This window comes from Electrophorus electricus, chromosome 11 (genome assembly GCF_041902795.1).
Source record: "Electrophorus electricus isolate QZ-2024a chromosome 11, ASM4190279v1, whole genome shotgun sequence".
NCBI lineage: Eukaryota > Metazoa > Chordata > Actinopteri > Gymnotiformes > Gymnotidae > Electrophorus > Electrophorus electricus.
In genome coordinates this window covers 23,551,731-23,579,429 of record NC_137507.1, presented here as the reverse complement: position 1 = coordinate 23,579,429, position 27,699 = coordinate 23,551,731, and the positions used below count along the sequence as shown (strand labels likewise).

At 39.2% G+C, this 27,699-nt stretch overlaps 5 protein-coding genes across 20 annotated transcripts; 3 read left to right on the top strand and 2 right to left on the bottom strand.

Moving 5' to 3' along the window:
- Positions 1-282: 282 nt before the first annotated feature.
- Positions 283-6,747, bottom strand: tyw3 (tRNA-yW synthesizing protein 3 homolog (S. cerevisiae)). 2 transcript variants are annotated; one of them, XM_027031209.3, is made up of 6 exons: positions 6,394-6,747; positions 3,826-3,906; positions 3,638-3,736; positions 3,473-3,544; positions 3,200-3,333; positions 284-2,986 (listed from the first exon to the last, which is right to left on the bottom strand). In XM_027031209.3, exons 1-6 carry the CDS (start codon positions 6,565-6,567, stop codon positions 2,791-2,793), a joined length of 756 nt encoding a protein of 251 aa, XP_026887010.2. In that variant the 5' UTR covers positions 6,568-6,747; the 3' UTR covers positions 284-2,790. The 2 variants fall into 2 exon arrangements, with proteins under 2 accessions (XP_081579337.1, XP_026887010.2); XM_081723211.1 differs by lacking the exon at positions 3,826-3,906 and having other exon boundaries at positions 283-2,986.
- cryz (crystallin, zeta (quinone reductase)) lies at positions 6,118-11,354 on the top strand. Of its 5 annotated transcripts, XM_027031189.3 has the most exons (10): positions 6,122-6,433; positions 6,753-6,836; positions 7,057-7,178; positions 7,275-7,427; positions 8,986-9,149; positions 9,264-9,315; positions 9,409-9,558; positions 9,644-9,745; positions 9,836-9,931; positions 10,013-11,354. In XM_027031189.3, the coding sequence occupies exons 3-10, from the start codon at positions 7,071-7,073 to the stop codon at positions 10,172-10,174; spliced, it is 987 nt and encodes a 328-aa protein (XP_026886990.1). In that variant the 5' UTR covers positions 6,122-6,433; positions 6,753-6,836; positions 7,057-7,070; the 3' UTR covers positions 10,175-11,354. The 5 variants fall into 5 exon arrangements, with proteins under 5 accessions (XP_081579335.1, XP_026886990.1, XP_026887000.1 ...); XM_081723209.1 differs by lacking the exon at positions 9,644-9,745 and having other exon boundaries at positions 6,118-6,433; XM_027031199.3 differs by lacking the exon at positions 6,753-6,836.
- A 139-nt stretch (positions 11,355-11,493) lies between these two features.
- lrrc53 (leucine rich repeat containing 53) lies at positions 11,494-16,242 on the top strand. Of its 9 annotated transcripts, none has more exons than XM_081723199.1 (5): positions 11,494-12,951; positions 13,162-13,254; positions 13,416-14,231; positions 14,328-14,750; positions 14,840-16,242. In XM_081723199.1, exons 1-5 carry the CDS (start codon positions 12,945-12,947, stop codon positions 16,075-16,077), a joined length of 2,577 nt encoding a protein of 858 aa, XP_081579325.1. In that variant the 5' UTR covers positions 11,494-12,944; the 3' UTR covers positions 16,078-16,242. The 9 variants fall into 9 exon arrangements, with proteins under 9 accessions (XP_081579325.1, XP_081579324.1, XP_081579323.1 ...); XM_081723198.1 differs by having other exon boundaries at positions 13,413-14,231; XM_081723197.1 differs by having other exon boundaries at positions 13,135-13,254.
- Positions 16,243-16,387: 145 nt separating this feature from the next.
- Positions 16,388-19,294, top strand: fam151a (family with sequence similarity 151 member A). The gene is made up of 8 exons (XM_081723206.1): positions 16,388-16,761; positions 16,879-17,028; positions 17,279-17,428; positions 17,521-17,680; positions 17,791-18,015; positions 18,098-18,234; positions 18,313-18,447; positions 18,547-19,294. Exons 1-8 carry the CDS (start codon positions 16,569-16,571, stop codon positions 19,212-19,214), a joined length of 1,818 nt encoding a protein of 605 aa, XP_081579332.1. The 5' UTR covers positions 16,388-16,568; the 3' UTR covers positions 19,215-19,294.
- Positions 19,295-19,467: 173 nt separating this feature from the next.
- On the bottom strand, positions 19,468-26,431 carry acot11a (acyl-CoA thioesterase 11a). Of its 3 annotated transcripts, XM_027029862.3 has the most exons (16): positions 26,373-26,431; positions 25,548-25,768; positions 24,822-24,891; positions 24,279-24,339; positions 23,700-23,801; positions 23,448-23,595; positions 23,097-23,247; positions 22,439-22,558; positions 22,212-22,350; positions 21,846-21,901; positions 21,122-21,188; positions 20,823-20,906; positions 20,581-20,714; positions 20,338-20,469; positions 20,121-20,247; positions 19,468-19,846 (listed from the first exon to the last, which is right to left on the bottom strand). In XM_027029862.3, the coding sequence occupies exons 1-16, from the start codon at positions 26,414-26,416 to the stop codon at positions 19,688-19,690; spliced, it is 1,815 nt and encodes a 604-aa protein (XP_026885663.2). In that variant the 5' UTR covers positions 26,417-26,431; the 3' UTR covers positions 19,468-19,687. The 3 variants fall into 3 exon arrangements, 2 of the variants coding, with proteins under 2 accessions (XP_026885663.2, XP_081579330.1); XM_081723204.1 differs by lacking the exon at positions 22,439-22,558; XR_014125993.1 differs by lacking the exon at positions 19,468-19,846 and having other exon boundaries at positions 20,231-20,247; positions 20,658-20,714.
- Between the last annotated feature and the right edge of the window lie 1,268 nt (positions 26,432-27,699).

The window sequence follows — 27,699 nt, the reverse complement described above, 5'->3', positions numbered from 1 at the left end:
AGAATGATTTTCAGTTCATCTCCTAAAGCAGTTGATTTGATTTTTAATACCCCATCCCACCCCCCATGTACCCAGCACAATAACAGGCGCCTAACCCAAAGAGACTGACCCCTATTAAGACCCACAGACCCACACATACCCTCATCTTGCTAGATACCAGAGTCTCTACAGGCTGCTACCTACAGCAAAAATATAAAGGGCTTGTCAATCTACTGAAACTGGTACAATCTCCTCCCTGAAAAGCAGGAAATAAGACTAAGATGTTGTTTCCATGTTTAGAGGAAAAAACAGCTACTTTTAGGGAACACAGTTTACTTTTATTTATAATGCAGGAAAAATCAGTACAAAGATGTAACACTTCATTTTTATATACTTTTACATCATGGAGTATTAGCAAAAGCACAAAAACTACTAGATATTACCACATCAGCTGTCAAATTATGTAGATAATAACACATGAAAAACACCTGATATTGTGTTAAGGGTTAATATAAATAAAATGAGAGCTACTCCAAATGCTCATCCGAATTACAGACAGAAGGTGACCTTTTTTCTGGAGTAAAATGCATTAGCATGCGTTTAGTTGCCATTAAGGTCTGGGGTTTTAGTCCTTTGAGAGGGGAGGGGACCTCTCCTTTTTTCCTCCTTCAGAAATCAGCAGGGCTGGAGTGAGCGTAAGAGGGGACAGTGATTACACGGAGCCACTGAGCACGGAGGACGCACAGCCACCAAATCAACCGGCAGTGGGGGAGAGGCTCCTAATCAGAGGGCAAAATGGCCCACTTGACAATCACACACAAAGCTCCCAACTCAGCGCTGATTGCGACGGCTTCGCGATCCAACCCCCCCCCCTCCTGACACTCCCCCCTATTAATGCTCCTTCAGCTCAGCCTGCCAATCAGACAGCCCTCCTTTTCCCCTCAGCTTTAATACGCCGTAATAATTGGACGAGATTTCTAATCACTCCAGTCTATCAGGTGGCTAATTGGTGTTGTTTTAAGATTGTCATTAGAGAGCGGGCTTTTTTGTCCAGGGGAAGTCGCACGGTGATTTGAACTGTCCTGCGGACATCACAGTTTTGCGAAGGGAGAATAGGGTATCGATACTTCAAAATGCTTGTAAAACGTGGGGACTTTCACTGAGGGCACGTGAATTTAAAATTTTCTCTTGTCGTTCCTGATGTAACATTACAAATTAAATATTTAAAAAGCAAAACCGCAAATTATAGTTCATAGTTTTGATAGGTCTCCAGGGAGCAAATTCTACTGTAGCCTACTAAAATATATTTGCTGCTGTAATAATTATGAGCAATGTCTATCGTAGGTGTGCCGTTATGTTTTCATGATGAAGTATAAATTAAAATGGATAAAAACGAATGTTTCGATTTTATTTTGGACCTGAGAATTAAATATCCACAGCAATAAATGTTCAATCACATATGTATAACACTACTAAGAATCTTTACACGATTTCTTTACATTTAAATCTTTACATGTAGGGTTTCGAAATGTTCATGAACTGGTCATTAACCCAGGTCACCGTAGCTCACTCCGGTTGTAAGATCGCTTTGTATACTTCCAAGCAGACCCCGCTACTAGTCCGCAGGTTTTTCTGTCCATTTTGTTAGACAAATCATAAAATCGGGAAATGACGCAGATTCAAACATTAACTTCCTAGTATATTTTTATTACGGTTAAGAGCATCCTACAAACTCTTCCATGCGCCTCCCTATAAATTTAAGAACCAAAGGGTAGCAAAATCAATCTTTGTGAAAGCACATTAACCCCCTCTAGTGGTGAGTTACTGTACATATTTACACGATCCACATCAGGCTTAATGCACGTTTCTGCTCAAATAAACCCTTTGAACACCAAACGTTATTCCACACGCAATATCAACTCCAACTGTCTGAATAGAAATATAAATTTGTGAAACTCTTGCCAGTCCTTACCTCTGACCTCTCTCGCTGTGGGCTAATAAGAAATAATCATTTCACAAGACCTCTTACCTTTCATGCAGAGCAAGCTCATCATCGATTACCACCCAGTACTGAAAATGATGTATAGCAATGTGGAGTACAATATAGTTTTATAAACAATTTATCACCATTTCACATGTGCCTCATAAAAGTGAACACCAAATAGAGAGGAGAGAGTGTATCATGAGAGAAACTCATCCATATGGTAGAGGAGGGACTTGCTAATGAGGCAAATCTCCCAAATGAGGCATCACAGGGCAGAGAACTGGCAACTAATCCTGAGGAAATGTGCTTCCAAACCACACTTGTTTCTTTGGAGGGCCCAAATGATGCTTTGGCAGAGATGACGAATGTGGTCAGCTTCCTCATTGGGCCACCAGTACCTGCTGTCTACCCTCATCACAGGGAAATGAGCTGCATGTACCATTCACATACACAAGGGCTTTCGAAATAACACCAGCTTATTTAGAAACACTGATGCAGAGAAAAAAGGCAATTAAAGGCATGCTTAACACCAGCACCCCTTTGTATAAAATGGATATTCTTTAAAGTGGATTTGAGCCTTTTTTGAGAATGTTGACTATTTATATTCATTACAATGATTATTTATGAGAGGCTCTCCACAAAGGTTTACATGCAATCTCAGAAGAAAGGCAATAACGTGCGGTTTGTTAATTGTTGTTGTTGATTGTTATTGAAAAACAACAAGTATACATTAGACAGTCATTAAACACATTTGCATGATGAGGAGTTATGATGCTTACTCTTTCAGTGAAGTCATTGGAGTTCTAACCCAGGGATTCTTGAGAGTTCTATAAAAACAATGACAGATCACATTCCAGCTCATCCTCCAAATCACTTTCCTTCTTTTTAATACTACACTCTGTTCCGCTGTCTTGCATTCTTTTTCGCCGCCTCCTGTAGACAAATTTTTGATCTGTCTGTCTGTCCTTTAATTGGCTTTTAACTTCCTCTGGTCCCAAGGTCTTTGTCAGGCAATCATACAACCTGTGAAAAGCAGAATCTTGGTTAAAGATATTTTTGGATTCAAACTTATTTGTACTAGCTAAGTATACTTTTCTAAGTAAACGACTAGTGCAATTTTAAGTTGCTCTGCATCTGCTAAAATGTCAACTGTAAATTAAATATTATAAGGTAGTTTGAATCTCTCTCTCTCTCACACACACACACACACACACACACACACACACACTGAAATACCTTCCTATCCTTCTGAGATTTTCTTCCATTTTATTATTAGCAACTGCAACAAGAAAATCAATGTATTCTTCAGAAACCAGGATTTGCCCTTTTTGGCTGAGAGGAACTTCAAGACAATGGGTACTGCGCACAGCCTGTGTGTTGGAACATCATTAAACAGATGACATTAGTTTGGCCTCTAATTTCAAACACAAAAGAGCATGCTCATTTTCTCTAATCAAAGGTGTTAACATCTACCACTCTAAATGTATGTATGCCTGTATGCTTGTTCACCGTAATGATTTTGCCTCTTTTTCCAACAGTCACTCCAGAATTCCTAAAACCTGCATTTATGGCGACAGTGTGCTGCCAGAAAAAAATGATAAAAAATGTCACCAAAAAATGATCAAATTATTTCAAATCTCGACATCTATTTGCTTCATAATATACATTTGTTACCAGGAGTTTTGCGTCGTCTAATTGTTTGCATTGAACATGAAGAACACAAGGCTCAAACTTAAAGACAGCATCTCCAGAAGACTTTCCCAAACTTGCGACCTGTATAGGAGGGCATGTAAAAGTCAGCATTATAACCCAAAGTTAGCCAAGCACCCAAGCAAAGCTGGCTTCGATAGATAAGGTCTTACCACATCATCCTTCTTACACTTATTGTGAGTTAGAAATAACCAGGTACAGTTTTGCTTTTGCATATCGATGCAGTCGGACACCTTCAAGCACAAGAAAATAAAATCAACGTAGCTAGTGAATTTACACGTTAAACTAGTAAGTTTAGGTTTAAAACAGCGGTCAAGCTATCTGTGCTTTAGCTATTCACGGTCAAGTCATCCGCGCTTTAAATTCCAATGCGACTATATGCCGATTTTACGGTATTTCGATGCTCACCGAAATCTAACGGTCCTTAAGCAAAGAGAAACAGACTTGCGTATTTTTTGGAAGAGCTTTGATGAAGACACACTTTTACTATATTTAAAAGTACAACGTACAGTTTGATTGAACTACTTTACTTGCATCAATACATTAAACACAACTGGTTATACATTTAGACAGCTCAGTAAGCATTGTGCAAAACGCTCTTTTCTATATAATGTTTCTCAGACGTTAATTATAGAGCTTGACTGCCAGCTAAAACAGGGGTTATTTTGCAAATGTGCAGGGGAAGGGGTACTCCAGGGCTGAAAAAAATTCCACTGCCAATTGAGTGGTGGCCCTTGGATATAGATCAAGTTTGAAAAGATTCTACTACACCAGTGTTTAATAAATGTATATTGACATCCTTGTATTTCTAATGATGTTTACATGTCCATTTAATTCAGAGAAAGTATTGTTACATATTTTTCTGAATTTTAACATAATACCAAGACAGTTCCACTACCACATAAGAGTAGTGTACCTTATTTATCAGCAGAGTAAGTTGGGACGGATTTCACTGTACCGTTTTTCATAAACCCATATTAAAATTCATACTACATTTATGCAAAAACATGTACTCATTTCATTTAGACTGATTTTGGATATCTATTTAACAAACATTTCCCATAATGCCAAAATCTTTCCATTACCACATAAGAATAGTGTACATTGCCTATCAGCAGAGCAGGTTGACAGATTTCACTGTACCATTTCTTCATAAACCCATATTAATGTACTTGTATTATAAAGACTGAATTTGGAGATCTATCTATCAGAAATTTCACATAATGCCAAGACAGTTCCACTATATAAGAGTAGGAGCCCTTGGCCATCATCAGTGCATGTTTGGTCACATTTCACTGCACCATTTCTTCATAAATCCATTTTAAAATTGTACTACCTTTAGGCAAAATAAAATACTTCATAGAAGCTGATTTTGACCATCTATTTCTCAAAAATGTTCCTATAATGCCAAAGCAGTAGCACTACCTCAAATGTAGGAGCCCTTGGTCATCACCAGTGCAATATATATATATATATATATATATATATATATATATATATATATATATATATATATATATATATATATATATACACACATATATATACATACATACATATTACTCATACTTCCTTTGGGCAAATTAATATACTCATATCATACATGCTGATTTTGGATTGCTGTTTCTCAGAATTTTCCCATAATGCTAAAATATTCCACTAGTCCCCAAGATTGGTAGCATTTGGGCATCATCGGTGCAAAAGACAACAGACAAGGTACACTACTCTTATGTGACAGTGGAACTGGCTTGGCATTGTCTCTGAAATTTCACAGACATAGATATCCAAAATCAGCCTAAATGAAATGAGTGCACGAATTCTCCCAAATGTAATATGATTTTAATATGGGATTATGAAAAAAGATGGTACAGTGAACTTTGTCCAAACTACTCCGCTGATAGGCAAGGGCTCCTACTGACATGTGGTAGTGGGACTGTTTTTGCATTATATTAAAATTCAGAAAAATATGTAACCATACTTTCTCTGAATTAAATGGACATGTAAACATCATTACAAACACATGGACTTCAATATATATAATTTACTAAACACTGGTGCAGTAGAACATTTTCAAACTTGATCTGGTGATAGCCAAGGGCCGCCACCAATTGGCAGTGGAATTCTTCAGACATGGAATACCCCCTGCCCTGCCCATTTGCAAAATTTTACTAGTGATAACCCCTGTTTTAGCTTGCAGTCAAGCTCTATAATAAACTTCTGAGAAACATTATACAGAAAAAGCATTTTGCACAATGCTAATTGAGCTGTCTAAATATATAACCAGTTGTGTTTAATGTAATGATGCAAGTAAACTAGTTCAAGTAAACTGTATTTTATACTTTTAAATCTAGCAAACGTGCGCGTTTTCATCAAAGCTCTTTCAAAAAAAAATACCCAAGTCTCTGTTCCTTTTGTAGGAAGCGTTAGATTGCGGTGAGCAGCGAAATACCGCAAAATCTCGCATATAGTCGCATTCGACTTTAACGCGCGGATGACTTGAACGTGAATCGCTAAAGCACGGATAACTTGACTGCAGTGATTTATCAGAGACATATCGTCGCCAGGTCACTTCTAGAGCACAATATGAAAATGCTAACCTAGCTGGATGTCATTCGTGCAGCTAACTAGATGGATATCTAGCTAGCATAACCTAGCTAACAATGTTAACTAGCTCGCTAGCAAACTTATTTTAAACAAACAAATGGGATTTATACACTTACCCCGTCAATAAGGACGATTCTTCCAGAACAAGAACTTGTGGTAAAGTAGTGCTCAGAACTATTTATGAACGCTACAATACTAGAAATCTCGTCGTCTATACTCCCCTTTCTACTAAAGTCGATTTTGTTTAGACACTGCTTCTTCCACTGTTTGAATGTATTTTCATCTTCCATGTTGAACAGATGTGATATCTAGCTAAATTATATTTTGTCGACATTCACTTTCTGTTCACCTATTTTCATATATTATACAATGATTCTTTTTTTTTATTTTTTTTAACAAGTTCTTGATATGGCTAAGGTGCTTTATAACTGCTAGCTGACTAGGTACTTAACTGGTTAATATGCTTCTATGGTAGCCGAATTGATTCAGAAATCATTAGACACGGAAGTATTTACGACATCGCGGAATTACGTTTGGATACTCTGTTGCAACTTGCGCTGTGAGTTGCTTTGCCTATATTCTAAATTGTATTCATTTGTGTCACGCATTTATATACACTTTCTCAATCCACATGCAAACCGACTGCCTATTGCTGCTTTTTGTGTTTTTATAAAGCCTATCATATTTCAGGTAGTTGATTTCTATATACTTGAATCAGGTTGCCTGCCTAGGGTTGAGAAAATGCTGAGCTCATCATGTAACAGTATGTAACTTTGTAGGCTCGTGAGTCAAGATGGCCTCATCAAAACTAATGAAAGCCATAAGAGTGTCAGAGTTTGGAGCACCTTCAGTACTGAAACTCTGCTTAGACATACCTGTTCCCACTCTAGGTCAGAAGCAGGTAAGCTAATATTTCCATGGAATATGCATTAAACTATATTAACAAAACAAATATTAGTAACAAGTAGCTGTCTGCCCATTGGTTTACCTGCTACAGGTACTCATTCGAGTGCAGGCCTGTGGAGTGAACCCAGTGGAGACGTATATTCGCTCTGGGTCCTTTGCCCGAAAGCCAAGTCTGCCCTATACTCCTGGATCGGATGTGGCTGGAGTGGTGGAGGCAGTGGGAGATGGGGTTCGCCTTCTGCAGGTGCTCGGATTATTTTCGTGTGTTTGTTTTGCAGCATGTTATACCAAAGTGGTCCTATTTCATAGTGTGGAAATGTGCACTCCTTTTAGCTGTACACAGGTATATCCTCACAGCTGGCATTTGTATTGAGTTTTCAGCATTACCTATGGCCAGATTAGCCAGTCTCACACACAGAGGGTCCTTGCACCGTTTGGTAAAAATAATAATAATAAAAATAAATGAATGTTTATATCACATTTTTGACATTTACGTTACCCATATTTACATCATTTCATTGAGAGAGAGAGTGCTAAAATATTAAGTCAAGTTTATTTACTATTGGGTTCTGTTATTCATTTAGCCTTTTATCAGAAAAGCTAGTAAAATGTATTTAATGAAAGTGAAATGCAAAATTTGAGAGTGAGGCCCAAAAATGAAAATTTGCATTAAAGGACCAAGCACTAAATGAGATTATATATAAAACTTCTAAATTAACCTTATATCTCAGATGTGGTCAGGTGTCATTTTATAAGCAATCATTTGCTAGGCTATAGTCTCACTGCATAAGAAGTCTCTCTTTTACCCACATGCACACTCCATTTTAACTTCATATTAATAGCTCTTCCCTTCTGGTAACTGTGAGTGTGTACAGTCGTGGCCAAATGTTTTGAGACTAGCACAAATTTTAGTTTTCACAAAGTTTGCTGCGTCAGTTTTTATGGTGGCATTAACTCTAGATTGTGAAGAGTGATCAGATGAATTGCAATTAATTTCAATGTCATTCCTGGCCATGAAAATTAACTTCCAGCCAGTGAATTTCAACTCTGCCACAAAATGGCCTGCTAACATAATTTCAGTGATCTTCTCGTTAGCTCAGGAGAAAGTGTTAACAAGGATAAGAAAGCTGATATCACTCCGTCATGCTGATTAGAAGAACAGACTGTCTGCTTTAAAAGGGTGGTGGTGTTTGAAGTTTTCTTCCGTTAGCCATGGTTATCTCCAAGGAAATACATGCAGTCATCATTGCATTGCAGCAAAAGGGCTTCACAGGCAAGGACATTACTGCTTGTAAGATAGTACCAACCATTTATCGAATCAAGAGCTTCAAGGAGAGAGGTTCAATTGCAGTGAAGGAGGCTTCAGGGCACTCAAGAAAGTCAAGAAAGTGCCAGGACCATCTCCTAAAGAGGAGCTATAGAATCGGGTCACCACCATTACAGAGCTTGCTCAGGAATGGCAGAGGGTAGGTGTGATTGCATCTGCATGTATAGTGAGGCAAAGGCTTTTGGAAGATGGCTTGGTGTCAAGAAGGGCAGCAAAGAAGCCACTTCTCTCCAAGAAAAACATCAAGCACAGACTGACATTCTGCAGGAAGTACAAGGATTGGACTGCAGAGTACTGGAGGCAGTAAACTTTGACACAAATTTGGATCATAGTCTCAACTTTTGGCCATGACTTTGTATCTGGGAGTTGGCTACCTCACTAAGCAGATGATAAAAAACGTTGTGTGTGTCAGTTTCTGATGTTAATTTTGTCAGGTTAGTACAGTATCTTTTGACAAAACTGACCTGTTTTTCAGGCAGGTGATCGAGTGTTCACCACAGCCACCGAGACAGGGGGATACGCTGAGTACACCGTTGCTTCCGAAGACTCTGTTCACAGACTGCCTGAGTCGTTAGATTATAAACAGGGTGCTGCCATTGGAATCCCTTATTTCACTGCTTACCGGGCCTTATTTCACAAGTAAGAGGTTGAAATGTAAGGCTGTCAAGTGATCACAAACCATATGTTTATTCATTTTTGTTAATTCTTCTGGTGTGTACCATGTCTTTTGATTTTGCATTTTGTCTTAAAAAGGGCACATGCAAAAGCTGGAGAGACAGTTCTCATTCATGGAGCCAGTGGTGGGGTAAGAACACCAACTTCCATTCATTCAACCCTACTGTTCTGATCCCTCTCCATCATTTGCTTGAATCAAACGGCAGGGCATTCATGTTGTTAGGTTGGAATTGCAGCTTGTCAGCTGGCACGAGCATTCGGCCTGAGGGTTCTGGGCACAGCGGGGACACCAGAGGGCATGAAGCTAGTGCTTAGCAATGGAGCCCATGTGGCCTTCAATCACAGAGAAAACGACTACCTTGACAGAATTCAGGTGTGGTTGACACCTAGCATCATTCATGTAAAGGAGAAAGATAAGATGATACACATTAGTGGTGTGTGTTTGTTTGTTTGTTTAGGCAGCAATGAATGGGCAAGGTGTTAACGTGATTGTTGAAATGCTATCAAATGTAAACCTTGGCAATGACCTTAAACTTCTGGCCCTGGGTGGCAGGGTGACTGTGAGTATTGTGTTTTTGGCTATAAACCTCTTTGGGCTAATTGTGTGCTTGCCATGTCCATTTGTGGTATTACGCTGTCTGTCCTTTCAGGTTGTAGGCTGTAGAGGGACTGTTGAGATTAACCCAAGAGACACCATGCTTAAGGAGTCCAGCATTATTGGCGTGGCCATGTTCAGTGCTTCAAAGGTATCATGTTCTCTATATAGAGTATAATATACACATGATGTGGGTACGCTTTCATGCTGTCCACGTCTCTGCATCCTGAAGGAGGAAATGGCAGAGAGTGCAGCGGCCCTGTTTGCAGGGTTGGAGGCTGGTTGGCTAAGACCTGCAGTTGGTCCACAGTATCCACTCGAGAAAGCAGCTCAAGCCCACGAGGACATCATCAATAATCCTGGAGCTTCTGGGAAAATGGTCCTGACTATGTGAATTTAAACCTGTATTGAAGTCATGTTTACATAGACAAAATGAGGTCAAATGGCTCCAGCGATGTAGAAACTGTTTTAAAGTATTATAATTTCAGTCACTATATTTTAATAAGTACTCTGAAATGTACTCTAAATTATTACTATGATGATTCATATACAGCAATTAAGAGCTATGCAATTACAGAGGAGAAAGACCACACCTGTTACATCTCTTGCCTAAGTACCCTATTGCTTACATGTTACTATCATTGTCAGTGATTTAGAATAACTCTTTTCTTGATTCTTCTATCCTGAGATTGGGTGATCTAGCTATCTGAATTTGTGAATTTGAGTTTGTTCCCTCTCCCTCTCCTCCCCTGCATTCAAGTCTCAAGCCCCAGCTGATTAACTGGTGTGCACCTGGAAATTAACACAGAATAATGAAGTTCCATACATGGTTCCTTCCTGATAATGTGCATCCAGAGATGGGAGGTAGTTTACTGAATGTATTTGAAATATTTAACAACATTTTGGTTTCAGTTTCAAGTTACTTTTGGGATGAGTATTTTTGTAATTGGAATTCTAAAAAGTATTTGCTTTGCTTTAATTGCATACTTAAGTTATGCATTTTTATGATGGAGCCTATGGACTAATGATTCTTTATTCTTTTCTCCCACCCACAACCCCCAAACTTCAAATGGTTGATGCTAATTTCATAAGATGATACAATTACATTAGCTGCATGCTCTGAGTGATGGTGCAATGGTTTCTCTGACTGCTTGGTATGTTGCCATCATTATAGCAACTTTGAAAGGTTTTTGCTTCTTCAAAAGGCCCTCCTTTGAATAATTTCAACAGTGGGTGTGGACTTTGCAATGAGTTTATCCGTGATCTTGTTCAGCATAAGAAAGCCGGCTTCTACCAGCCTTTAGAAGCATCATGACAGTTTCATACCAATTTTGAATACTATGGTTAAATCACATGTTTGCTCTGTATGCATGTGTAGAATTGCACAACAGCTTAAGACAGTGGGCTGCTGACATCAGTTTGTATGAAATTAGGACCCCTGGAATCCTGCTAAAGTAATAATTATTGACTATGTTTAGGATCTTGTCTATAGTAAGCAGAATTTAAACATTATAAATGTATTTTTATGTAATTTAACAAATGTATCTCAAATAAATCGTTGATGTATAGTGTGATTTATTTTAACATATTTGATAAGTAGGTTTCAGTGTATTATTTGTCCATTAGTGCATGCATCATCTAACATGGGTTGCCCCTTTAGGGGATTGGTTAGTGTGATAACCAGAAGCGGGTAAGGTGAACTCACGTGTTCTTATCTCTAAGGCACTAGTGTCAGTAATATCAGGTAGCACTCAGGTAAGGAGCATACCTAGTCTACAGTAATAGTACACTTCAGGTCTGGAGTGAGCAGTGAACATCATATAGAGTTGGCATGTTATTGGTTAGCAATTGTACATCTTTATTTTAACTGGAACAAATGGACGTCCCACTGACAACAGACTACTAATTTGTAGCCAGGATCTGAATTACTGTTGCCTGTATCGAGGTAAGCATATAGTGGTTTCATTTTAATGCGTGCTATGATTTCTTGAGAGGATGGCAAAAGGTTCTCCAAGAAGAACTTTTAACTGAACAGACCTGGCAACAGTAATGGGTGTTTTGAACAAAAATATGAAACAAATGTAAATATGTCTAACTTGTTTAGCAATATAAACAAACCAGGCAAATGGTTTTTTTATGTAGAAGCATAAATATATTCAACCTCAACTGTCAAATCTGGCAATTCTGTAAAATAATTATAGTCTTTGTTGTAATTTTTAATTGTATTATTGCTGAAAGGTGGGTAAGAATCCAGGTTATTGCTTTTGGTATATAGGAACTGTCACGTGACACAACCCCACCCCCCTCCGAGTCACGTGGTACGGCCTGCAAGGTGGGGGGGGGGGGGGTTCACCCTTGTCTAACCACACCCCAGTGATGGTACGCACCTGCATGGGGTTTATTGCTGAGCGTTTGTTCGTCTATTTAAACCCTTGTCAGGGCGTGCCTCGGTGTTGGCCGTTGTAAATGTAATTATAAATGTTAATGTTAGTGTATGTTAACTGTCGTGGAATGTTCACGTTGTGTAAAACCGTTGTCTATTTTGTGTGAGTGCCACCTTCGTCATTTGTGTTTCATGTTAATAAATGTTTCACCAGATCGAGGGAGTCTGTGCGTCCTGATCCACGCCCTGCGGCAGTCGGGCAACGTTACAGGAACACTGATGGTTTTGAAACCAGAGAGTATATTTCTTATATTTCCATATCTTAGCCTCACTAATTAGTCACAGAATACGTGGGTGCTGTCACCGGACTCACCATGACCTAGGGACACAAACCGTACATGCCATGTACATTGTGAGAGAAGAGAATCGGTGCTAAGAGAGGAAACAGGTGGCGCATCATGCATGTTTTATCACAATTCCTTCACCTTGTATGATAGTCAGGGTTGCCATGCAACGTGGGTCACAGTGGCACTAAGTGAGTTATAGTTGCAAAAACTAGAAAGAACTGAACAAAAATGGTAAAATATGACAGATCTGCATATGTCAATGAACTAATGATGTTGCTCCAAAGCCTGGGCTGTGGTTGATATTGTAATTTTCATTGTCATTAATAGGATCAAGGTTGGTGACCATCATGCAGAATGCAAAGGTTTACACAAGGCCACAAAGGCTGTGTGGGGAAAGGAAATGCAACACCATGCAACCCATTCAGTGACAAACCATGAGAAGTAAGTAGAGTGTTGCAGTTTGGCAGTACTACTCATCATCTAAAGTTACATGCTATATAGAGAATTGCTCATGATTTGCCAGATACTTTTAAGGCTGTTACGCATCAGGGCAACACAATGCTGTTCTATAGCTTTGTCTGGAATTATACTAGCCTTGTTAATTATGTTGAGCTCTCTTCTCAGGTGTTCTCCTAACACTGATGGTGTCAGTCACACAGGTTCAACTGTCTCTGTCTTGTCCTACCTCCTGTGTTGTGTGCTCTGAGGATGCCATCATTTGCAGTAATCTCTCTACCATCGTAGGTGATGACACTAATGTGATCCTTGCTAGTATTCCTAAATGTTATTCAATTTGCTGTTACCTCATTCAATATTCTCTCAGGTTATGAATACTAAGAAAAGTGCTACGTGCCAGAAAGATGCTTGTATCAGTGACGTTGCTCTCCTTGTGGTATCTTCAGCAGCTCCAAACTCAATCAAGGCCTTGATTCTCACTGATGGACTGATAGAAACTGTGGACAGTGCTGTTCTCTGTGGTTTATCCAACATGAGCGTTCTGGTGCTCAGCAACAATGTCATCTTCACTATTATGGATAATGCCTTCCAGAACCTCACTGTTCTTAGAACTCTGTTAATGGACCATAACCGTATCACATCCCAGTCCTTGGACAGATCCACTTTCTCCTGGCTAAGTAAACTGGAGATACTCCAATTGGGCAATAATGCCCTGAGGGTCATTGATGGCTCCTGGTTCCAGAACTCCAAAGCTCTGAAAGCCCTCTTTCTGGAGGGGAATCTTCTCACCAGTCTGAACTCAACTAGTTTTGGTTCTTCTGACCTGAGGAACTTGGAGACCTTGGGTTTGTCAGACAACCTCATAACTTATGTGGGTCAGGACAGCTTCCACAACCTGCCTCGTCTCCGTAGCCTGGATCTATCTCGCAACAGATTGCAGAATGCACCTAATGCTTTCTCCTATCTTTCCTGGCTCTCATTGCTAAACTTGGACCTTAATCGCTGGAACTGCACATGTGAGCTCAGAGAACTGGCTTCTTTTCTCAACAGTTACATACAGTCTCCAAGCAAAGTGTTGTACAATGGGCAGAGGATGATTTGTGAAAGGTCAGACAACCCAGCAATATGGACAGTGCTGGAGCTAACTGAAGCCAACTGTGCACCAGCTAACAGCAATATTTCAGTACAAGTTGTTGCTAAGGGTTCCAGCACACCTCAGCACTATATCAGAGATGTTGCCATCACTGCAGCCTGTTCCTTTCTGGGTAAGGGTACACTGCTTAAGGACCCCATCATTTACCAATATTTTTTATTTAACATATGGAATTTTCAAGTTGATTATGTATTTTGCTATGTTACAGGTGGTGTTGGTATTATGCTTGGAGTACTGGCACTTGTATATAGGAAACTGAATAAGAGAATTACATGTTGGCAGGTAAAGACCGCAACTGAGGGCCAGGCTGCACAGGCAACTGCCCAGTGGGACTATTCTGAAGACAAGGAAGCTCTTTCAATGTGTTATGCACTCCATAACAGCAACTACAAAGACCATCAGCCCTGGAACAAAGATGTTTCATATGATATTCCAGTCAACAACCAGTTCATATGTCGCAACTGCTGTTCAGCAAATCTTGAAACAGGTTACCAGGAGAGTAGGTGGAGGAGAAAGACTTTGCTGCAGAGATCCAATCAAATGGGAATTCAACATAACAGAAAAGATGATTGGTCATCCCATGCTAAGAGTGACCAATTGAAAGACACTGCGAGCCTGTCAAGGATCAAAGGTAGCTAAACTGAGTTACTAGTGCTTTTTGTCTGCAAATGTATTACATATTCATTACTAACCTATTCTAAAACATTTTTTAATTCACAGATGTTCAAAGATTTACTGAAAAAGATGACTCAAACACCTACCATTTTCAAACTCAAGAAAATGATCCTCAACATGGAGTTTCACAAGATCTGCCAACCATGAGAATTCAACAGTCAGCTTTCAGGAGACACTTATCAGTTGCCCAAAGTCAAACATTTACCCCTAAAGAACAAATGCACAACAACATGGAAGTTCATGGGAATCATGTAAATAATCATTCAGCGTTTAAGCATCAACTCAAGGAATATGGTACTTTGCCGGTTTACCAAACCATTAATTGCTTGCACTGTCATCAAACTTATGAATACAGACAAGCTGTGAATAAAGACCAGGATATTATCTTTAGAAAACACAAGGAGGGAATGCTGCCCAGAGGAGATCAAATATCTGAGGCAATTCAGTACAAAAATCCTTTAAATTCTAACATAGATCTGCAGGGTGAGGGTCAAGCTAGAGAACAGAGAAATGTAACATTTGCTTTATCAGGGCCCATGAACAATGCCCTCATTGTACCCAGTAAAACTCCTGACAGACCATCTAGAATCAACAGCATAAAAACATGTAGGAAACTAGAACAGAAAGGCCATCCAAGGCAAGGCAAGGCATCTGACAATGTAAACAGAATTAGCACACATAGATATGGGAAAAGCCACAAATCCAGATCTCAGTCTAATAGGAAATTAAAGGTGAAACTAAATCTGAACCCTCTTAGGAAAAGTCAGGTTTATCCTAAATCCAGTTCCAGCCATGGGAACTATGATACAGACACAGTCAAAAAAGACAAGCTGGCAACGAGTAAAGTAAAAAAGGATGGTAGTAGTCAATTAAAACAGAAATCCAAGGACAAAACTACCAAGAAATCCACACATAATGGAAGCAAGCCAAAGAAATCTGAATCATCAAAACAGTCACAGGAAAACCACCAGGGATCCAGTTTCATTCCTGAAAACAACAGTGATGATAATAAGGAAAATTCAAATGATCATTGTGAAGCAGCAGTCAATGAGTCCATATTTCCTGGGGCTACAAACACTACAACAACAATGGAAGAGTCCACCAGTCAACAGGAAGGGGGGGATCTCTCTAATAACTCCACGACCCCGCTGACATCAGGCCCTGCTGTAATACAGGAGTACCTATCATCAGGTGATGGTTCACCAAAAAGGAGAATTAGACTGATTATACCTGAGAAAACCTCCAGCAGGCCTCAAACTGCACTTCAAAAGAAAATAAGATAATACATCTGCCATCTTCTACTGTTAGTATTAAAAGACAAAGTTGTTAACTATGCTAAGGTGCATCATTCTAAGCCAATGTACATGTCCTGTCCTACAGTGTGGTATATAAAGGAAGTATCCTTAAACACTATGCAGAAACTGTGTGAAATGTATTTATCAACTATTGTTTGATAATAAACAAACTGTAATATTTTAGTTATTCATTTATCACTGCTGTTCATAATCAATGCTTTTCACCCTAGGAGAAAAAAATAGCTTCTATTCTATCCAAGGACCAATCATTTGCATACAAGTCAGATAACAGCAGCACAAAGTACTGTCTCCTAGAATTACTCTTTATGGTCTAGTGATAAGCTATACCTAGACTTCAAATGATTGCACTTGAAAATGTTCATAACACATACTGTGACAGGACAGAGCTTTACTCTAATACAATATAACAAACAACAATAAAAGTAAAAAATAAAAAATTAAAAAAAAAACGTAGCTTAATGGACCAGGAAAAGGAAAAAAGAGAAGAAAACAGAAAAGATGAGGAAGAAGGTGAAGGAAAAAACCTGAAGACTGTATTGGGAATTTTCACCAAAAAGCAGTTCACCATGTTGTGTGTTGGGGTTAGTCTGGTTGTGCTTCTACTTATCATCACAGTAACCTCATTTGTTGTAACTCTGAATTCTGATACAGGTAACTTTCATTCATGATAGAATATCTTACATGACATTAAGTTGCAATATGCATTTTTATGTTCAATGTATGGTGTTTATCAAAAATAGTAAAGTAACTGGTTATTCATATTTCCAGGAAGTTCAGAAACTTTGGTCCTTTTTCCTACGGATGGAGATATGCTAGAATTTCTTCTACAAAATGGAGAAATAAAGGAGAAAGATGGGCTCTCTGCCACATGGTATCATTCTGCTAACAGCAAAGCTGAAATGAACAAAGCCCTGCAAAGTAAAGGAAGACAATAGCTTTTAATGCCTAACTTGTTCTCATAAGTATGGTCCTATGATATTTTATTTGACCAGTGAGGACTTTTAACTTAAGAGCTACTTAAGTCAACTTTGCTTCTCATCATTATCAAAAGCAAAATGTCTATAAATGTAAAAACAGACTGATACAAGATATGCTGGTATTATTAAATGTAATGTCACATATGTTCTTGTATAACATATTTACCATGATAATCAAATCCATTCCTCAGGTGGAGCCATGATTCTTGAGGCCGATGTGAACATACAAGGCCACAACACACTCAATGAAACCAATATTCCAATAATGGCCCATCCACCAGATATTTACAGTGACAACACTTTGGAAGAATGGCTTGACGCTGTGCTCAAATCTAAGAAAGGTGAAGAATCACCAATGATTCTGAACCATCATGTATCACACCAGCAGCATTATTTGTTGCAAGCAACTGTTGTTTTTTTTATATCTAAATAGGAATCAAACTAGATTTTAAAAGTCTTCAAGCTCTGGAACCCTCACTTGATCTTCTGAGGAAAAAGAATGAAACAGGAATCAACCGTCCTGTATGGTTAAATGCAGATATTCTTCATGGCCCAAATGTTCCTAATTTCTGGCCTGTGATCAATGCCACCCGGTGAGATCATAATAAATAGCCCAAAAGACCTATTGTACTCAAATTTTTTAAATAATGTGGATTTACAGTTTCTAGACTATTTGATTTATTACCATTTTTCTACTCACCAGGTTCTTTGGTCTCATTCAGACTAAGTTTCCAGATGTCACCATCTCACCTGGGTGGACAGTTCTTTATCTGCCCTTCTATCCCAATGCAACTTACACACAGGCTATGGTAGAGAAGATGTATGATCATGTCAGACACCTTCCTCAGAAAATCACCTTTCCTGTTCTGGCAGTGATGGTCAAGAATGGATGGCCACATCTCAGCTGGCTACTCAAACAGTCTTCCAGGTATCTGAATCAGCAAAGACAAAGCAGTGGCATGCCTCATTTTAATTAGCTTATGGTATATTTTATGTGCTTTTTGGTCCAGGTTTAGTTTAACCTTGTGGCAGGGGTCAGAAAACCCCACTGTTAATGACCTGCTCTTCATCAGAGATAACAGCAACCCTCAGCGCATCTATTATGACATTTATGAGCCTGTGTTGTCCCAGTTCAAAGAGGCTGCAAGTAAGTATCACCAGAACCTATTTTACCACAAACCTTTCCTTTTATTTATTACTAAACCTGCTTTTCAACATTGTTCAGAGCAGAAAGATAGACCCAGAAGGTTCTATCCAGGTGGGGACATAGTTGACTATTTTAAGCCTGCAAACAACAATGGCCTAAACATCCAGTGGGAGACTGTGACTGATAGAAATTCTCTGCTGTCTATACTAAAAGGTTTGGCTGATACAAATGTTATCAGTTTCTGATGATCATCACTGTGAATATTATATTACGCAGAATCTATGGAGTAGTAATGGAAGCTCTTTTTTGTAGACAGCCCTGGTGGGATGCTTGTGATTCCAGTAATATCTGGAATAGATAAGCCAAAGTTTCCAGTGGTTGAGGACTCTGACCCAGAGCTGCCTCTCCAGGATTGTCTGGAGTTGATTCTGGCCTCAAAGAACCCATGGGGTATCTACCTTAGGGTGAAGTCTCAAACCCAACTTGCTGTTTCACTCCAGTTACTTCAGCAGGCCTATGACATGGGCCTCCTATACCACCCTACATGGCTCAACATGGACATTGCCCATGGAATCTTTAATTTCCAAGGCTACATGACAGGACAAGAGTTCCTGAGAACCATTAACCAGATCTTCCCACATGTCACTGTGGCTCCCAGCTGGCCCCAAGAGGCTCTTGATCAGGGTTATACACTCCAGCTGGTAAAGGACATGATAAAGCTCTTCCAGGGGACCTGGCAAGATGTTTCACTGCAGTTGCAGGCTGTTTATCTGGAGAGGTCAGAGACCAGATTTAAGAGCCTTCTCCAAAATCAGCCACGATTCTCTCTCACGGTGGAACACAGGACAGGGAAGGAAGGACTTAGTGGTGGGAATCACAGCGTTACATCTCTCCACAAAGGGTATAGAGAGCTGACCTTTTACAACATGGCAAACTCATATAAGAATAATTTTGGAAGCACAGACTATGCCTTCAACTGACATTTGTAGTATAAGGAGGGACTTCCTCTATCGGAGGAAGCTGTGTGACAAAATGTGTTGTGTATTTAATCATCTCTAATCAAAACAAAAATGTATGTAAAGCATCTGTTTTCTTTGTCATTTATATAAAATTAACCCAATTAGTAATATGATGATTTATTTAAAACTACTCAAATAAGACAAATATACTAACCATTTCATTTTATTTAAGATTTTTAATGTCAGAAATAGAAAATAAAATGTGATAATTGAAAATAGAAAGTGATATGTAAACTGCTGACAATCATTTAAATTCACTGCTATAACTATAGTGTCAAAAGTACAACAAAATAGTCATTTCCCCCCATATTCTCCAAAATGACATGGTTGTAAAAATATCTAAAATCACACTGCCATTGATGTCTTTGTAGACAATACATTGTACTGTTTTATAAAACCTTTTAGTAAACAGTGTGTAAGGCAGTGACAGGAAATTATATTTCAGTGTCAGACAACACAGAATGTCTGGTTCTGTTCTCCAGCAGGTACTGGCTGCAGGAATGGAAGGTGTAACAGAAACTGGAGGACAGTCCTGCAATGTCTGTAGAAATGTATGGCAACACCCCTGGATTGGTCTGGTTGTAGTAGGAGATCTGAGTACAAAAAACAAAACAAAACAATGATTCAAATGCACATTAAAAAAAATTAAAATAAACAAATAAAAGGCATTTATTGAGGACTTTTGCTCAAGCTTATGAAATGTGAAAACTAATTAAGAAGCCCGAAAGTGCTAAATATAATGAGAATATTGTGCTGCTTTTGTGGGATTCTTGGACCTTGAGAGGAATTGTAGGGTCCTGCATATCTGTTGTGAAACTACACTGTCAAGTTTTCCTTATGAGGTCATTTAAACTTCTCAGCTCCTACCTTAGAAACACTTTTGGACACCTCATAAATGATAAATCCAGCACAGAGCATCTCGCCTCTGTTGAAGTCCTCTGTTGGGGGATGTGTGGGAAGGGTGACTGACCGTAATGCAATAACATACGGGTCCCTAGACAGACAAACATGCCATATACCTTTTGTTCCAAAACTCCAGAAAACAAAGCGCTTACAAATGTTTGTTTTCAAGTGTTTCACTCACCCACTATTACACGGTGGTCTCCTGGAGGCCAGCAGGATGAAGTCCTGAACTTTTCCCCCCTCGCTGACAGAAGGAGTAAGGACATGATAGATGAAATCATCGTCGTTGACCTGAATTATCAGTTCACACTGCCTGCACAGGACATAAACATGAGGCTCCATTGGTGCATACTGGTGTAACATAAACACGTTTTTCGTTACATAGTCTGCTACTGATCTGTACACAAGGAGCAAAGTGTATTACTTATACAGCTTGTCCCATTCTGGCCTGCAGCATAGGTCGGAGAGCAAAAGGAACGCTCTCGCTGCCGGAACATTCACCTCAGACTCGATCCTGAAACAAAGGGTCTGATTCTCCTCTAAAGTATACAGCCTTACCTTGGAATAAACCAAAAAAAGCTAGTGTCAAAAATGTTGCGGATTTAACACATCAACCCGTAAACTGAAGAGTCAAAGCTGGTTAGGTAGTGATGACATTCTGCTCACGTTGTTCTTTTCAGAGCTGAGGGTCCATTTTGTTCTGGCTGCCAACATCTTAAGTGCAAATACATTATTGTAGCTGAGATACACCTGTAGGGGATATCAGGAATATTCGAATGTGCCAAGTTGATCTAGAAACCTGATAATCAACTGTCCTCATTCTTATAATGTTTCTGCAGATAATCAACATGTGATAATATTAACTTGTGTAAAACATTGCATAAGCTATGTGGTCCAACAAAGCAATACTGCATATCTATAGATCCTGAGGTTATAATGTGGATAGATTCAATGAGATAAAATACCTGGTTACTCTGGTCCCAGGGGACTGATAAGGGCACTTCAGTTTGTTTACAGGAGATGATGTACTTTCTGAATGGATAAACAGATTCAGTTTAGTGAATGCACATGTTAATTAGCACACAATAATACAAGTTTCGTTTAAACTACTCGTATTACATTCTGCAACAGCTGTTATCGCTTATGCAAACTTATGCTTGAAATTTGAGGAAACTGGTGCTTATTCCCATATGCTGCCACTGTGTTATTTGACAGTTATGCATCGTGTGCTACTCGCCTTGCTGTTTCACCTTTGCACACTGGGTGGTGCATTAGCACACATGTGAGGTCACAGAAACAGCAAGACATGTGAAGCTTGGTGTGGTGAAGTTACTGTGTAGCTCTTCCAGTATGTAGCTGTGAGCAGTATTGCCTTCATTTTGTTTGCTTTTGGCAACTCTTATCAGTCACTGAACTGTTAGGCCCTCTTGCAGGTTCTTTTGCATGGAAACTCAGATTGGTCCACCAATTATATTGCAGGGTCTATTAGTTGTCGTGACACGTTTTAATTCCCTTTTAATTTTTAAACGGTTATTGATGTAATTTGGTGATGTGCAGCTGGGAACAAATGCCAGCAGGCACCATGGCCTTTGATTTACAGGAAACAGTTAAGAGAGATGGGAAGGGTGAATGTGACAGCTAAGCTTGATTCTCTTGTCCTCGTTTAGGATGACATTCTGTGTTCACTACCTATCCAGTCGAATCTTCTTCCTGGCAATAGCCTCTTGGTATCTCCTGCTTCCATCCTACCAAAAGGAAAATTAAAAGAATGAATAGAAAAGACAAAATTCTCTATTTATATTATGTACAGCAGACCCCTAGTTAGAAGAATGGTTATCAATAATCAGTTATGTAACAGTTACTTCGCAAATTTTTATAGAATTTCAAACTGTTTCTTACTACTGATTTTTCAGGCTCTATTGTTTTCCCTCCTAACGTTCTATGAATATTAACAATATTCAATATCAATATCTATCAGTATTATCAAAATAGATATCTATCAATATTAACAAAAAACAAAGTTTTAAAGGAAGTATGTCTGGATCTAGACCTTACCAAGGGTTCAGGGCGTATTGGGGGCAGTGGGCATGGCTTGCCATCCTCATCCAGCACCTCAAACATCATAAAGGCACTATTAATGTGTCTCTGTGACTCCTCCCCCTGATACGCCTCCGCACACACACCTACCTCCATGCTGTCATACCAAATCACACAGTACATGACAGTTACCACACAGGTGTATAAGACAATACATCAGATAGGTGCCTACAGGACAGCTTCACCTGTTCTTGAAGGTATTGTTGACAATGGCTTTGAGGACCAAGCGGTCTCCAACCTGGGAGGGGCCTCTGAAGTGGAACATATCTATGGTTCTCAAAGTGGGATGGGCATTGCATAAACGGCTAGAAGGAGTAGGGGAAAAAAGCACCACTTTATTTAAAAAAAAAAAAAGGTTGTCCTTTTAAAAACTGTACAAACAGGTTCATGCATAAATATAATAAACCTGCAAATGACTGGAAGAAGACCAAATTCATTGCAGGAGATTGTGAAGTTACGAAATAACAGCTTTTTTTCGTCTCATCACAGGAAAACTGAGCAAAAAAACGGAGTAACAAAACTTATTTTGTATCATGGAGAATAAAAGACTCCTTTACTTTACCCTCGCCTCTCGCTCCCTCTGTGCCGCCAGCATCACAAGTTTTAATTTGTACTATTAAAGGTGACCGTTCAAACTTTGACCACTGAGTCACTTCAAAGTTTCTACTATGGGTAAATATTAACTAACAACACTGCACTGAACTGTAATGATCTTAAAATGCTATGAATTCAGGATATTAGATTCATGATGATTTATGTAGGCCTACATGCAGCATGGAATGAAGAGATATTGAAAAAGATCTTAATCGATTTTGAAAGTGAATGTGTGAGCTAGGATGTTACCTGGCTGCGATGGTGGCGACATTCTCCATCCAGGCCATGATCTGGCCCCCAAACGTATTGACCTGGTGGTTGGCATGAGGGGGGAGAACCAGCTCCACACTCTCCACCCGTGTTTTCTCAGTCGGAACGGTCAGCTGCTCATTTTGACCCTCTGAACCCAACCATTCACACACATACACAGAAATGCCAAGTGCCTCATGGCCTCCTGCCTACTTAAACGATATATTCAGTTTCTTAGAGAAATGAAACCGTCTAGTGTAGACACTTCCGCGTAATAAACATGTCTTTAGATACCTCATGCTGGATGTATGTAATTTCATGTGAAGTGAGACCTAGATTTACAACACTCACCCTCACTGGGGCTCCACTGGAAAGTCTTGTTACTCAGCAGGTCCTTCATGATGTCGATGTGGAGCAGCCTCATCCTCCTCCTCTCTGCTGCCATGCTGTACTCCAACTGCTCCTTGTGGGTGCACGGCACCAGGGGCTTCAGACAGATCTGCAAGGATATCAATTTACCAATCAATCAAACACACACACATACATATATATATAGCTTTTTTTACGCTTGGCAACAGAAAACAGCTCTCTGCTGGGTCTCACCTTTTCTGCTCTGGTGCTTCTGGCCACGAATGTGGCGAAGGCATGACACACCTTCCATTGCTGGTTACTGTAAAGGTCCTCACAGCTGACTTCTATTCCCACCTTACACACACAAGCACAGCTCATTTTGGCACAGAAGCATCATAATCGCAAGGCCACAGTGAGCAGTCAAATTTGCTGGAGCAACTCAGTTAATCTTTTCATAAGCATTACTGGGGTTGGATATACGCGGTTTCATTTGCTCTTTTAACTTGTATCGTTTTAGATGAAAAGGTTTCTCACTTTATTTCACTGCTTATTTTTGTAGTAATAAATATACAACTATATAGTGTATGCAGCAGTATGGATAAAGTGTTTAGAAATATTTGTGATGGAACAACAGAATTGGACCACCTAATAAGCAAACAATACCAAATGCTGGAATGATCAAAACAAATTGAAAACGAACAGGTATACAGGTATGATATTATTGTATAAAACCCCACAATATAATTTACATATTTAGCTAATTATTTGGACAAGTATTAGGTGTAATATGTGTTCAACAGCAATGTAGCTGAATTTGTTTTGTTTTTTTACCTCCATACTTGAGTTGAAAGCCCTGTTAACTTTTGCCTTAATGTTAACCACCTGTCCAACACTAAAAACAAATATATAGAAACAGAAGGCAGACATCATTTTAAAAGTACTCATTCTATTCCTGTTTCTCATTTCTATACAATACAATAAGCATTCAAATAAGTATCTAAGTACAAGTGTCCAGTTGAACCAGGTAGAGTAACACATCACAGCCATGTTTGTTTCACATTAAGAATCTCATAAGTATAGGTTTGTTTTGTTTTTTACTAATGCATCATAATGCCTCTGTCTGAAAGCTTGACACCCACAGTAATGACCACAAAATCATCCTTTACAGAGCTCAATACACTGCCCACATGCCAGTTATCAGCAGTCCCTGGAGCAACTTCTCTTGAATATAGTGTTAATGCCACTATATATCCAATACCAGACCCACCATCAGTGAGCCAATCATGTATATTGTATTATCATAAAAAAATAATCAATAACAAGTCTACACCAATTGGCAAATTTGTATTTGACACATTTATAAATGTTGTTTACCCAATGGTGCGCTCAAAATGAATGTCATCCATTGAGGCTGTTACACAGGAACACCCGGCATGTCTTTCAGCTGCAATGAGAAAGGGATACTTGGAGAGATCCTACGTAGGTTCCAGACAGCCCTTCTGCTGTGTTTACTAAACTGAAACATGAATGGCTGCCTTCCGAGAGCAAAAAACTATAAATTAAAAAACATTGCTGCACAGCACATAGCTGGCAAATGTATTTGGTAAGGTCTGGTTCCCAATGACCCTAAAACTGTATGTGCAGAACCTTTTAAGAATCTAAAAATGTAGTTTAAGTCTGGAAAATAATGGAAAATCTGTGGAATTTATAATAACAAAATATTTGTAGAATATTCATACAAGCAATTGTATAGCTATTATTTGCACGTGCATGAAGTACAATTTGTAGTTGGGATCTTCTCATAATTTTGCCAAGCTACAAAACAGATTTTAAACATGATAAACAACTCCAGTGTCAAAACCTGTATTGCTTGTTCGCCTCTGAAGCACTATTATGGCAAATGCAAAACCATGCAGCTGCAACAAGCTCGTTGTACTATCTATAATTTAAAACCCACCTACGCTTGGTGGTCCTTCCCCTACAATCATCCTGCCTAAACAATAACAAGCCTGCACTTATACAGAAGAGAGCTAGAGATCTCACATGCACGTTACGTGCTGCAAGTCACATTCTGGTGCACTCCCTTAGTTGCATACTCACCAGAGAGGCAGGCCGTGCAGTCCATCCATTTAAGCAGCTGCCCTACGCTCAGTTCTTTGCGGTGATTGGCATGGCAGGGGAGCACGATCTGGCTCATCTTCACCTCTGTAGGGTTGCGATACATTTTGTCGTCCTCCACGACGAGGTCTGAATCACCCTGCTCCACTTGCGGCTTGATGCCCGAAGCCATGGCAGAGAGGGGGTGATCTGTTAGGAAAGAGCTGTATATGAAAAAAAAAAAAAAAAAAAGGATGTTCCGCGTTGAGATCGCAAAACGTTGGCTCGCGCACACGGTAACGCCAGTAGTGTTGCCTTAAAGTCGAGATTTCGTTTAAAATTAGAGCCACTAGTAACTTTACGGCGAATGAGGAATTTATTCGTTTAAAGTGTTTTTAGATTTGGAATTCGACGTTGCGCTCAGAAGAAGACGAAAAACGTTCGGAAAAAGTGCAGGTGTTGTTTCGAACATGACATCTGACTTCTAAGATATTAGTTTACGAAATCCGAGACTATCATTGCATTTGCACGTTTCAGCTTGTTGAGCTTCTTTTGTTTGCTCTTTTCATTCCTCTCTCTCGCTCGCGCTCGCTTGGACTTAAACTGTGGTTAGTTATGCAATTCTCTTTAAACTTTCGTGTGCAGTCCGGACAAACACACACAGTGAAAAGTGATTTGAAAAGTCAGAACACATTACCAACAGTAGGCTTAATCTGTATAATAATGAAAACTCCGATTATATGGTGAACCCAAATATAATAACGAATAAATAAATTATTGCGTGAATCGTCAACGGCTTACTTTCCGAAGAAGACTATACGCGCCTACCAATCATAACCTTCATAATTCCACGATACTTGTCTGTATTCCATGATGGCATATTCGAGAGTCAAAAACTTAATCACAACCACAAAGAACGCGGGGACTGTCGAAGGCCACGCCTCGCATATTGAGCCGTCAACAAGACGCAATATATGTATGTAATCTGTATGAAATGCATGTATGTCTGTATGTGATCTTGGTCAATGTCTAATGTTTAAGTTTATTGAACACCTGCGGCCATCAAAACTAAAGATCTGTCGTTTCCAGTGACAAGGCATTTTAATACTAATGTACAGGGCATTAATGACATATCCGTTTGCAACGCCAGTTGCTGCTATGGCAGCAATGAAATTAGTGAAATCAAAGATGAAAAATAACTCGTCTACACTCATGGAAGTTTAGATCCCCGTGGAATGCATGTTATGATTTACACATCTACTTTTTCATATATAAACTGGCTCCTCCTACTATTAAATTAGAAGCACTTTGCTTGCACGGTTGATAAAGGACCGCAGGAAACTTCTCTGGAAAATCTGCATACTTACTACAATTTTGAATCTCTCTTTCTAGATATGTTTGTTCAAAAAAATCCGGATGACAGTTTTATTAATCACAATAACAAGAACGGGACCAATCTGACGGTTGTTTCTAGGCCGACAGCAGGGGCCGCCATACACCGTGAAATTCTTCACACGGCCATGCGCGCAAGTTCTAATGAAATATTCTTATAAATTCTACTACAGTTGGGCCTCTATGCTGCAAAATAGATCAACTCGACACCTACCCAGTCTAATGCACTTATTTGTGAAAAGGGGATGCTTTTAGCTGTCTCTTTTTTTGTTTGTGGGGTCTGTGTGAGGAATTATTTTATAAAAGCATTAACTGGATATTTTCAGGGTATTTTGTCAGGATATTTTAACTGCTTATGAGGGCAAGTGTGATTCTCAAAAAATTAAAATAAAGAAATGCAGGAAAACACACACAAACATAAAAACAAACACTAGCTAAATACTGCTATTATTACTATTAATTTCAGTACCCATGAAGTAATGTTTTGACTAGTTAAAACTATAATTCCTGGAACAAACTGACTCCTTAATGAAGACAGCAATACAAAAGTAACCTAGCCTATGCCTCACATACACACTTATGCACATTCAGGCCATACAAATACAAATATTGCTCAAAGCACTTGAATATACTATAAAGCATTCCAAAATGTGGCTCTGAACTGTGGGGAAACGAGTTCTATGTGAGGTAATGTGATACACGTTTATTGGAGAACCCAAATGTCAATCATGTGGCTTACAGTATGTCGCCGCCCATAGTCCAC

What these genes read in the sequence shown, in the direction of transcription:
- tyw3 (XM_027031209.3), bottom strand. Translation starts at nt 6,567, where the DNA reads ATGGAAGATGAAAATACATTCAAACAGTGGAAGAAGCAGTGTCTAAAC. An exon ending in AAAGAGGCAAAATCATTACG is followed by an intron (nt 3,334 to 3,472) that starts GTGAACAAGCAT and finishes TCCAACACACAG; the next exon opens with GCTGTGCGCAGTACCCATTG. An exon ending in AATCTCAGAAGGATAGGAAG is followed by an intron (nt 2,987 to 3,199) that starts GTATTTCAGTGT and finishes TGCTTTTCACAG; the next exon opens with GTTGTATGATTGCCTGACAA.
- cryz (XM_027031199.3), top strand. Translation starts at nt 7,071, where the DNA reads ATGGCCTCATCAAAACTAATGAAAGCCATAAGAGTGTCAGAGTTTGGA. An exon ending in CCACTCTAGGTCAGAAGCAG is followed by an intron (nt 7,179 to 7,274) that starts GTAAGCTAATAT and finishes TACCTGCTACAG; the next exon opens with GTACTCATTCGAGTGCAGGC. An exon ending in TTCATGGAGCCAGTGGTGGG is followed by an intron (nt 9,316 to 9,408) that starts GTAAGAACACCA and finishes TCATGTTGTTAG; the next exon opens with GTTGGAATTGCAGCTTGTCA.
- lrrc53 (XM_081723196.1), top strand. An exon ending in TAATCTCTCTACCATCGTAG is followed by an intron (nt 13,255 to 13,412) that starts GTGATGACACTA and finishes TGGTATCTTCAG; the next exon opens with CAGCTCCAAACTCAATCAAG. An exon ending in GAGCCTGTCAAGGATCAAAG is followed by an intron (nt 14,751 to 14,839) that starts GTAGCTAAACTG and finishes TTTAATTCACAG; the next exon opens with ATGTTCAAAGATTTACTGAA.
- fam151a (XM_081723206.1), top strand. Translation starts at nt 16,569, where the DNA reads ATGGACCAGGAAAAGGAAAAAAGAGAAGAAAACAGAAAAGATGAGGAA. An exon ending in TGTGCTCAAATCTAAGAAAG is followed by an intron (nt 17,429 to 17,520) that starts GTGAAGAATCAC and finishes ATATCTAAATAG; the next exon opens with GAATCAAACTAGATTTTAAA. An exon ending in CCAGTTCAAAGAGGCTGCAA is followed by an intron (nt 18,235 to 18,312) that starts GTAAGTATCACC and finishes AACATTGTTCAG; the next exon opens with AGCAGAAAGATAGACCCAGA.
- acot11a (XM_027029862.3), bottom strand. Translation starts at nt 26,416, where the DNA reads ATGGAATACAGACAAGTATCGTGGAATTATGAAGGTTATGATTG. An exon ending in CATTTTGAGCGCACCATTGG is followed by an intron (nt 24,340 to 24,821) that starts GTAAACAACATT and finishes ATTTGTTTTTAG; the next exon opens with TGTTGGACAGGTGGTTAACA. An exon ending in GAAGCACCAGAGCAGAAAAG is followed by an intron (nt 23,596 to 23,699) that starts GTGAGACCCAGC and finishes ATATCCTTGCAG; the next exon opens with ATCTGTCTGAAGCCCCTGGT.